The following is an 11937-nucleotide window of genomic DNA, read 5'->3' as shown; positions in this document are numbered from 1 at the left end:
TGGATTATTGCCCTGAAATTGCCAAGCAACCAGCAGGCACTTGGAGAAATTGCTGTGCCTTTACTCTTAATGCTAAGCTAAGACATGAGAGTTGTGCAGATCTTCTTGTCAAACTGTCCATATTAAAATCAAAACTTTAGTTCACAAAATAACAAAATATTTCAGTAACTCTTAAGTTACCAACCAGGTAAAAGCAGCTCCATCAGTGTCCAATGCTACATTGAAGGGGAAACTGCAACTTCTAACATTCTAATTTACCATAGATTTACATCCATGTTTTATTCTATTGGGTTATCTTTGGGTACTTGAAGAACATGTCTAGTGAGAGTTAGGAGAAACAGTTAGGTTGCTGACCTGGAAGCTGAACATGAGCTTTAGCTGAGTATGCGGCTTCACAAATCTGAGGCAAGCTCCAAATTGAGGTGATAATTCTGTAATACACAATTTACACTGGTCCCACTGGCTTGAAGTTGGCATAGCAGTTTAAAAGGAGTCTCAGCTCCAAGAAATTCAAAGTGAATCTCAGGTCTATTGAAGTTCACGATGGAACATTCAAGTCAAGTCATAGATTTCACTACTGACTTTTTAAGCTGATGAATAAACACTGGAACAATTATTTCTTATATTACCATTGCTGTCCACGTGATTGAGACCAAGAATCAGTTCCATAAGTTCAGCAAGAGGTGTTCAGTAGACGCATAAATTAACTTTCGGTCGACAAATTTTCAAAGTCACCTCACGAGACTGAATCATAAGTGAATTTTAGCAGCGAATGACCGGCTACTGAGAGCCAAAATTCTGTATATTCGTAAATATATCAGAATCTGACAACTCAGTGGTAAATAAATGGCTTCTGATCAAAAGCCATGTTTGCAGTGTTTGTGAAGGCCAGCTTTGTGCACTAAACTTGAACCAAACTACAACTCATGATTTATGATTTCCTCCTCTGCTTTGATGGATCTGGATGGATGGTTCTTAAGCTTCATAAAAATAAAGACAGAATTATTTAAAGCCACAAAAGTTACTCACTGAACTTCTTGGAAATATCCAGCGAGGGAGTCATGAGTCATTTTAATTTGTCTAGCGACACTATCCCTTTTTTTCCCCTTTTTTTACATCGTTAGGTTCTTTCCCTTTTAAAATGTCCCCAGGAGTGCTGAATATTCCAAAAGGCAAACATTTTCTGCAGGACTAAAGCATCCTGCCACAAGTCTTACAGGTACGATCATCAACACTGAAACAACTTTGCAGCAGATTAATTAAAGGGAAACTTCGATTTTTTTTCCAACCTGGGGTCTGTTTTCATATGTCATTTCATACAAGTGAGTGATGGAGAAATGAATTTTCGACATAGCTCCAGTATTTAGCCAGGCAGGCAGCTTAGCAGCTCAGCTAGCAGCTCAGCTAGCGAAAAGTATCGGACAACTGGCCCTCCCTTGTCAAAGTCACACGATAGCTCGCGCCAAAACGTGTGATTTCGGAACGAGATTTGCTTCCTAGTGTCCTGAGCTTTGGATACAGATGACAACAAATAGCGATCGCCAGGTAATGTGGAGGTTTTCGTTCACTTCTCATCTCTAGTTGTTGTGGGACACTCGTTGAGACTATCCAAGCTGGTCAGTGTGGGGGAAAAAAGCACGTTAGGGCGGACTTTGACGCGGGGGGGGGGGGGGGCAGTTGCCCGATACTTTTCGCTAGCTGAGCTGCTAGCTGAGCTGCTAAGCTGCCTGCCTGGCTAAATACTGGAGCTATGTCGAAAATTCATTTCTCCATCACTCACATGTATGAAATTGCATATGGAAACAGACCCCAGGTTGAAAAAAAACCGAAGTTCCCCTTTAAGCATCAATCATAAGTGGAACTATTAGCTTGAGCTTAAGTGCAAGTTTTATCTTTGTGAAACCAGCTCCAAGTCCTTTTTCCGAACAAGTGTAAGAGTAAAATATTCAAGGTGTGTAACCATGTAAACCAGGATTTTGCTGTAATTTTGAAGATTTAACCATATGAAAGCAGTTGTTTTGCTTTCAAGTATCAGTTTAGGCCTTTTGGACGTCAGTTCTAATAATACCATTAACTGAGGTCTTTGAAGTTCCAAGTTGACAGCTCTGCTTTTAGGAATTATCAAAAAAATTTTAGTTTCCATCAGCAATGTTGTATGATTTTTTGTTGAAGTGTTTATTTAGATACAAATAGCCAGTCAGCTGCAGATTCAGGATTTACTAATATAACTGATATATGTCGCTCCAGTTTGGGACTTTGTGATCTTGTTATGTAGCTTAATTCCAGTCCAGCTCACAATACAAGATTAAAAAAAACACTCATGCTCTGAACGAAGGCCTCTAAATACAGAGAAATATCACCTCACAGCTCTACGTCAACCAGTCCATGTCTGTGCAGACTCATAAAATATATGTAATGAAGATTTCATTGAGCGAAATCTGGATTTTGCTGCAAAAAAGCTACAATTTCTCAAACGTGGATGCTTCACACACACATCTTCAGCACAGCACAGATGATCTCTACAAATACCAAAGTTCCAAGATTCCTGTCACCAGTTCAGTTTCTGATGAAGTGTGAGATAAGGTCACAATCTCCCCTCTTAATAATGAATTCTGGTGATGAATAATGTCCATAAAAAGTGCTTTTTCCAGAACATTACGAGGCTACAGTGGAGCTCAGTGACCTTCACCTTTGGACACAAAATTCTCTGATTCTCTAAGAGTTTGTCCTTGAATCTAAGTGAACTTTTGTGCCAAATTTGATGAAATTCCCTTAAGGTGTTGAGGCAGTCACAAGAATGAAAGTCACACGCACAGACGTACCGATGGAAAACATAATGCCTCTGATCACCCCATCAAAACCTTAATGTCAGTTGGATATAGGAGCATTTAAAAGCCCTCTATCAATTCAATCAGTATTATTTTATCCTGCCAGCTGAGACTTTTCATTACGCTGCTCAGTGGGGCGTGTAATCAGGGATTGTGCATTATTGCTCATGGGAAATGAGGGCCTGAGCAGATTTAAAGATTCCTTCACAGATCTTAACCAACTTGTTGTTATTGATCAAATCCCTGAGAGGGCTGAGAGCGCAGTTGGGTTTTCTGAGGTGTTTGTAATGCTGCCTTTACACACACACAAGAACAATCAAAGAGGACGGCGGTGCACCCATGCACCCCTTACAACAGCGCCATGCCTCCTGTCCTGAGTAGCTCTCTCATCTGCAGCGGGGAAGCTTTTCACATGAAGTTCATTACATCCCCTCTCACCGCTCACCTCTCAATGCCGCTCTTTGTCCGCCGTAATCTCTGGATCCTTCAGAACCACTAGCTTGAGTTTCACATTGGGGAGTATCTCAATGAGTTTGGAAGGGATTTCAAAGGCGAGGGGCCGCTATATCATCCAAGCATGGTCCTCATGTCCTGGGCTTATCTTGACCCGGAGTCAAGTTGGCCGCATGCTGCAACTGAATAGCCCCCTTTTCCACATCCGCATGTTGTTTTAACCGATTTGTCCCTGTTGGTAAAGAGGAACTCAGAAACAGAGAGTGTAAAAAAGAAGCGTTGCAGTGGATTCATCTCATATATATCCCATCAAAGAAGGGGATAAATTAGCTCATAAAGTCAAGATGATGTGAAGAGGAAACAAGTGTAGCAAACTATAAAGGGAGCGCTTCAATCTGGACCACTTGGTTTCCATTTACAATAATCCAGGATAGGCTGTGGTGTGATAAAACCCTAACAACTTCCGCACTCCCAAAGATAAGCCTGCTATGCACTTACAAGACGGGAAGTGATCTGGGATATCAGCCTTTCAAAGCAGGCCAGCGAAGCCAAGTGAGCTTCACTGATGTGCCGGCCGGTGGCTTTTAATCCTCACACAGCCCTCCATTCTTGAGAGAGTGACCATATTTTTTTTTTAATTAAGACCTTACCTGTCCACATCAAAAGGCAACTCAGATTAGTCTTTTGATCTGCCTAAGCTCTTTATTACTGTGTATGGAATATGTTAAGATTTCAGCCCAACAATGAATCATCTGTTTTGTGTAAATGTATGCTGCTCGATGCTCATAACCTGCTCTGCTCTCCGAGGCTGGCACTGGCACAAGACAAAGAGGCCGTGCGGATATACGAGAGGGTTCTTAGCGGTGCGTATCTGGAGCAAAAAGATGATGCCGAGATAAGAGGGGGGAAAAGAAAAGGAAGCCGAGGAGGGAAGAGACAATCATTTGGCTCCATCGTAGAATCGGAAACTTCAATAAAAACCAGGCACGGCGGAGAGTTGTGTGCAAAATATCTCTGGTCAGAAAATCCTCCCACACACTAAATCCAAATCCTTGACACAGATGGATCAGTTTTATTTTTCTCCCTGTGAAAAACAACAGTGAAATGATGCCGAAAACAGACAGGCGGTTAAATCTATTTGAATTATTTATTTTAGCCTCCAAAAAATGAAAATAACAGCGAGTAAAGGGTAACACACTGCCTCTATGCAGTTTTTTTTTTTAAAAAAACAACAACTTTAAACTAAAAGCATAGCTAAGACTTAGGGTGTTATTACAACCAGGCACATGTGCGTGCTTGTGTTAGATTCATTCTAGCATAAAAATGTCTACTTCATATCATTATCAATCACCGTTTTTTGCTCACTCAGTCTCAATCAATTACGCAGCGTGCAACTGTTTGATGCACCGATAGAAAGGAATGAAGAGAAGCGAGAGGCATTTGGAGGAAGGACTTTTGATTTTTTTTTTCTGGCTTATCTCTGGTTTTAAGGCAGGATTCATAGTTAAAGCACATTTCGAGTTACTTTGCAACTAAACGCATATTAGCAAATCAAAGAGTAACAAAATACTCAAAAGATAAAAGTGTTAGGACTTTAAAGAAATACTGTACAGCAAAAGTTATCCGACAAGCGTAGGCACGCTTAGCAATAATTGCCATTTGCTCAGAGAAAACACTGGTCTGTTCTGTTTGGATGACAATTACGACTTATTGTTCTGAACGCAGCCATTGTTTCATTCCACCAACATGAGCAGGAGTTATCTCAGGGTATATTTAACCCTCATCAATTGATACCAAACAACTTTCTTTGTTATATACCCGTCAACTATTTGCAGGCCTGGCTGTTTCCAGTCATAAATTTTACAGTCAGACGTATAATTTGATTCCTAATGACATCACAGAAAATGCAACCATTTACTGGCAGGGGTCACCAAGTCTGTGCAAGAGACACTCTGATATTAAAAAAAAAAATAAAAAAAAAAAAATAGGGAAACGCTATGGATTTTAGACATCAAAGTCTGTTTACAGCCGTTGGGGAGCACTACTTCAGCTTTAGCTCGCTGCTCATCTCCGCTTGAGGCTAGCAGCCCGAGGCTAGGTTGCAATGCACGACCGAATCTCTGCTTGAACCGTCGACTTGCGTTGTTGCTAATGCAGGTGCCCGGTTCTGACACGCAAAGAATAATGTGTAGGATAAAAGAAAGAGGATGTTTCTGCTTCACCACATCACACGGAGTGAAGCGAGGTTTCCATGTCAGGGCAATTTAAGCGAAGATTCAAAGACACATGAACAGCTTCAAAGTAAATCTAACATAAACATTCCTTACATGTTAGTACCTGTATCATGTAATTACATGTAAAAAGCAACAGGTACAACAGAGGAGATGCTGGGAGCAAAAGAAACAGTATCTCCTGCGACCCTCCTCTCAAAATCACCCATTCTGACACATTAACATTTAAATAACAACAGCTTCCACTATGTACACTGGGACTCTTGTCAAAAACCTCGGAACAAATGCACAGCCAGTGATTAACACCTGCGCTGGGGAGAAAAGGTCAGGACACAGGGAAAAATATCAGGGCAAACAACAGCAAGCAGTCGTGACATACAACCAAAATTGGTGGCTGACAACACACTGGAATTTGCTTCTCTCCACCACAACAACAATAAACTCCCGTCTTGTTCGAACACAAGTTTTTTTTTAACCGAGACGTGTGCATATTAGTACGTTGACAGTTCTTACACCTACCACTGATAAAAAAAAAGGCACAAATATCTAATACAGACTAAGACTTAACATTAAAACAGCTAGAAAATGTTAACCTTGCCAGTGAGATTAAAAAAATGAAAAAGCTGCAACACAAACAGCAGATGATGTGAAGATATACATATTAGAGGGGTAAATATAGAAGGCATAACAATGTTACTGGAAATGTCTTTTATTCTGTTTTGGTGCGTTCACAGTGATCCTCTCTCAGATGAACTCCCCTCGGAAAGGAAGTGACTGAATGTTCTGCTGTTGCCAGCGGCAGCGCAGTCTGGCCAGTGGCGTGTCCCTCGGGTTTTCAAACTCGGAGAAGCCCAGCTGGTTGAGGATGTCATAAACTCCGGCTCTGGCAGCCACCTACCACAGAAACACACAACATGTTAATGGACAGGGGGCACAGTCAGCCAGGATTTTTTTTTGGATTTGTTCAATGTGGACACACAAACACTTCAACCGCTACATTTCCAGACTTAAACCATGTTATGTGACGGTTTCCTACATGTGCAGCTGCTACAAAGGAACAATAGGCGTCTACCGTTGGTTTAGAAACAACGGGAAGTGGCTGAAGAAGAATTCAAACCTGACACTAAAGTAAAAAATATCAACACCGCAATGTGAAAAAAAGAGAAAAAGCTCCATTTCAAGCACCGTCGCTGGAATAAAAAGTTTTACTTACAAACAAAAAGTACTACTTAGCATGTGAAAACAGAAGAAAAACATCTCTACTGGCATTTGAATGTGAGGTAACGCTGATGACATCGTCAGCGTTACCTCAACTAACGCTTCAGAACTTAAAATGTACATCACAGACATTTGCATTACCAACTGGTGCAGTGGACGTTGAAAGACAGGCTGATTGACTCGACAGGGAGGGTTTCATCAAAGCTGTCACTGAGTTGCATTGTGGGAAATGCAGCAGCCAGCATTTTAGAAAGTTAAAGGTCCCACATTGTGCCACTTCTCTGCATATTAATGAAAATATCACGTGTTTTTCTTTTAGTTTCAACTCAAAATACTGCAAAGATAATTAATTTTAACACCACTGTATGACCCCTGGATTTAGCCCTGTTTTAAATGGGCTGTTTTAGTGTCTGTAGCTTTAACTGCAACTGAGCTGTGACAGTCCACGCCCCCTTCAGGAAGAAGACTGTCTGTGATTGACGGTGCTGGGAAAAATAGTTGACAACATGGCTAACTTTCTATTCCTTCTAATTTATTTTTACACGGTAAACACTGAGAAATTCACAGCACAATCACTGCTAATACTAGCCTAGCCGCGCTAGACCCATGTTCTGAAGACGCAAGGGTCTAGGACCGCTCGACAGGGAGGGAAGCGGGCTAAAAGGTTGTCTTTCAAATCACTCTGCAGCAGTTGGGTAGGTATACAACCAATCAGTGCAACGAATAGGCTGACAGAGTTCCTAGAGCGCCGGCAGATTGTGGCTAAGTCCCATTAGCTTCCCAACCAGCGGAGCCAACTGGTATATTAAGGATTTGCCATATCCCGTCGGCATAAGTCCAAATACGCCTTTCTTCTCAATGAAACACTTCAGTGCCGTCCTTTGTTTATCTTTCAAGTTGAATTTTAGCTTCAAATCTTTAAGGGCTGTGGCCAAAGCAGAGTCGAAAGATAACTGTTTATTGTGCGCCAGTTGTTTCTGTAAGAATCGTCGCGCCTCTGTCGTCACTTAGTTACGCCCACCTTCTGACTCTACACTTCATGGTGATTGGTCCGGCCAGTTTCAGGAGCATCCAACCAGCATGGAGGGTAACTAGACCCACCCTGGCAGAGAATTAAATTAGTTGCTGTGGGTTGTCTAGCGCGGCTAGGCTATGCTAATACTTACGTGAATGATAAATTTGCCATAAAATCTGTAGTTTATTGGAGCAGAGCCGCAGATTGGAAATAGCTCTGAAGTGACTGTCAGTTAGCATGTAGTTTTAACAGGGTAGAAAATGGCAGAAGTAAGTATCTTCATGACTGAAACAGCTTTTACTTTCCACCTCTAAGTTTTTAACAATCATCAAATACAAGAAAAAATGGATTCTCTCGAAAAGCGAAAAATCTGGATTATCAGGATATAATCATTTGATTTTGATCATTCTTTTTAAATCCATGACTTGCAAGTCGCACAACTTTTTGGCATGTTTTAAATGGTTAAGCCAGTGTTGGTTAGCTTACTGCTCTCTGTATGTGAATGAGCAGGGCCAGTTTTTGTCAAACACTATCTAGACAAATGCTCCAGTGCCACTACCTTGAGGAGCTTCTACGAAGAGGAGGAAGCATTTTGTAGCATTTCTTGATCTACTTGTAAAAGGGAGTCACTGACATTCAACGCAGCTCTTACACCGTTTGAGAAAAAGCCCACACAGCACCAAACAGCTGATCCTGAGAGGAGGCGACAGACAGAGTGGAGAAGGACACTCGACAGGCAGCTGACTCTCACGTAATCTGTTTGTTTTATTAAATTCCTTTCCGGTCTAACTCAGTTCATTTACTCACAGTGCTATTCCATGTAAACATGATAATATGATTCATATTGGGATGAATTAGAATCTGGAGACGGAAAATACTGCATGTGAGCAGGTGTGTTGTCAACACAGACAGATGAACGGATTAACAAACCGGAAACGTGACGCTTCTGGTCTCAGCTGTAACTGGCACAGAGGCAAAATAAACATTGTAAAACTGGCACAGCCACAGGTACAAAGTCTTGTATTATAAGTGTCACTCCTCAGTACAGAAGACATAAATGAACACTAACATTATCTATCAACTGGGAAGTAATAACCAGGTTATGTCATATAATATTTATCATATTCTGAATATGGTTAAAACTTGGTTGAGGCTTAACAAAGGTGAGTGTAAAGATACTAAATAACAGTTGCTGTTTGCGACGTGGCATGAATAAACGGTGAACTGAAAGATTCCAATAAAACAAGCAGACCTGTCACGGACACCAGTGGACGTCTCACCGAGGTCACCAAAATGTTCAGCAGTGTCAGTATGAATGAATGTGTGAGTCCACTTAAACAATGTAATCATTGATAAACCACAATTTAAAAAAAATAAAATAAAAAAACACTTGCAGATGATAATGTTTTTTGTAGGAACTCTAGACTACTTTGACATCTACAACACATCCAACACTGGACACAGTACCAAAACACAGCAATCATCTCCACTAGCAGGGCAAAGCACCCTACTAACCCATAAAAAAATGCTATGAAATGGCACGAGAAGCACGACCAAGAGTCAAAAGCATTGGCTTGGCCTGCAAACTCACCAGATGTCAATGCAATCAAACAATAATGGGATGCACCAGAACGGCCTTGATCAACGGAGGTCCCACCCAAAACCCAACACTCTCAACACTAGTTACCACAGGGGACCCCCCAAAGGTTTCATGTCCATTCCCAAACAACATTCAGCAGACGGTTTTAATGTTGTGGCTCATCGGTGTGCATATAAGCGTCTTTGCGTGCAATTTAAAGGACTGGAAGTTCCAAGTCCTACACTATTATTATATAATTCCTACTTCGGTGCAGTAATGGAACAAGCCTGGGAGCAACATCATGGAAACAGTAAATGTTCTTCATTTTTTCTCCCTCTGAATCATTACTGAATGGGGGCAGAGAGGAAGATGGAGAGATTTCCCTCGAGAGCGTTCGGTGTTCGTGTTAAGCTGTAGGTCACGCTGACTCATGATCTGCTGTGACAGTCAAACATCCTAGGACTTATGGGAAAAACCACAGACGACCAGAAACATGTGGCCATAAAGTTAAACAACACAAACAAACACAAATAAACTCTGCGGACACCGACTTTCTCTGCAAAAAACCTGTAGATGTGCCACAGCTTGCCCAGTTTACTGTGCAGGAGAAGTTTCAATTCAATGATGTTCAACCATTACAGAAAAAATAAAAATAAAAAGCAGGATAAACACGATCAAACAAGTCAAATCCTGTTAAAAGACGCTGTTAAGAGAATGACCCATTGGAGGCGAGACGCTTTGCCAGCTCAACCTCTTCCTCTCCTCCTCAAGCAGGCAAGAAGCCTGCGAAATTCTGAAGTGGAGAGCGACGTCCAAGAGAAGAAATGTTTAAACTCTGAGGGCATCATTTGTGGGAGTCATGCTTTCATACAGCACAAGAATGAACAACATGCTTGTGGTCGTACTCTTGAGGCTGTGAGGTAATCCTGTAAGATGCTTTTGAAAATGTGCTGTCAGGTTAAACGCTGAGGAAGAAATACTGGAACAATGAACAGGAATAACGGCATGAAGATATCCCTTTCACTAACAATGATTATAGCTTAGCGGGCCAGCTTTGTGCAGAAATAAACACAGGCACCGCAGAGTGTGGTCTGGATTATCTACTTGCTGACCATGTAAAATCAAATCTTACAATCGGTATCATGTAACCTTAAAATTCTGCTTTGTACAGTCAACACCGGCTCAAACTTCTCAGCTTGGGGCTAAGTCTTCTTACTAAGAATAAAACCCCATGAAGCTCCTATTGTCCCATCTTAGTGCAGTTTTTAAAATCTAATACAAGCACTGATGTACCTTTCAGTCCATCCATATTGGATTTGGTGTGTTTCTAGACCGCCTCAACGTTCCTGGTGGGAACAAATGACTTAGAACAGCGGAACTATTAGTCAGTGGATGTGAACTCCCTGGATAGACTCTGGATTTGTTCTGTTAACCAGGGTAACCTGACTCATCCTCTCCACAGTCCGGCTGTCTAAACAAGGTATGTGTGAAAAATCAGCAAGAGTGGAGAGTCGTGTTAGAGAGATCCACGAGAGGATGCCGGGGGCTGAGATGAAGAAGTGATTTCATTCAATCTCTGTGGAGTCAGAGCAGATGCCGTCGACATCCTTTTACTTTCTTACTTTTTGAACTTTGCAGAAAAACAAGAACAAAGCTTTTTTTGTATCCAATATTGATTAAGTGGCACTGTGCTCACTCACATTGGATGGAATACAGCAGAATGGCTTTCAGAGACATCGCAAAAAGCAGCAACATTTCCAAAGAAAGTTCACATCACTTATTCAACAATCCACTTGTATGTGAAGGATATTCCAAACAGAGCTGTTAATCCACAAACTTCCATTAAAAACACCACCTGCTGCCTAAATATTGCCACTTTGTTGCTCTGTCCACTAAAATGAGCACATTTAGATGTAAAGCACTGCATGTTTTTAATATCTGCATCAATAGTGATAAAGATAGGATTTTGGAGATAGGATTTTGACCCATAGTGAATTTTTCTCATCACAATCACCAGCAGCTAAGTCAGCCAAGTGCGGAAAAGTTATCTTACAGTCTTCATAAACCAATCCATGTTAGCAGCAGTGTGAAGCTGGAATTGAGCACAATAGCACTTGGGGCTAGTGCTGGTGGGCGTCACCTAATATCAATACTATGCGTAACTTTTTTTTTTTTTATTGATACATGGACTGAACTTGTTTTTTTTTTATACCCGAAACAGACAAATTGCTTTACAATATTTGCCACTCATGCACCCATTTATACACACAGACACTGGCTTTCCTACTGGGAACCACAGTTCAACATGCTGACATGTTTTCATTATTTTGGTTCTTTCTACAGCAAAATCTATACTGCGGTCCTGTTCGGTCTTAAATTTATGAATATATAACTCTGAAAATAACATTTTACTAAAAGAGATCAATTAAAAACCGCAGACTTTTAAAATTTCTCAGAAAGGTGATTATCATAATTAAACTGCAGCATAAGGAGCAGCATTAGTGAAGGCTTTGTAACAGTCTGCTCCGTCTCAAACCGCAAGCATGTATGTTCTGTGTCATGCTTACTGAAGCCAATGTGTGCCCACGTGACCAACACAGCTTTATATTTCTG

General features: G+C 41.2%; 1 protein-coding gene across 10 annotated transcripts in view; it reads right to left on the bottom strand.

Moving 5' to 3' along the window:
- Positions 1-4414: 4414 nt before the first annotated feature.
- The window catches only part of pald1a (phosphatase domain containing paladin 1a), a 66052-nt gene continuing 58529 nt past the window's right edge, over positions 4415-11937 (bottom strand). For all 10 annotated transcript variants that reach the window (XM_022190992.2, XM_051939474.1, XM_022190991.2 and 7 more), the window contains exon 20: positions 4415-6406. In XM_022190992.2, the coding sequence (XP_022046684.1) occupies positions 6257-6406 (150 nt within the window). In that variant the 3' untranslated portion in view covers positions 4415-6256. The remainder of the gene's footprint in view (positions 6407-11937) is intronic.

The sequence above is a fragment of the Acanthochromis polyacanthus genome, chromosome 19 (assembly GCF_021347895.1).
Source record: "Acanthochromis polyacanthus isolate Apoly-LR-REF ecotype Palm Island chromosome 19, KAUST_Apoly_ChrSc, whole genome shotgun sequence".
Lineage (NCBI taxonomy): Eukaryota > Metazoa > Chordata > Actinopteri > Pomacentridae > Acanthochromis > Acanthochromis polyacanthus.
The sequence above is the reverse complement of the archived record's forward strand: the minus strand, read 5'-3'. Positions and strand labels throughout refer to the sequence as shown.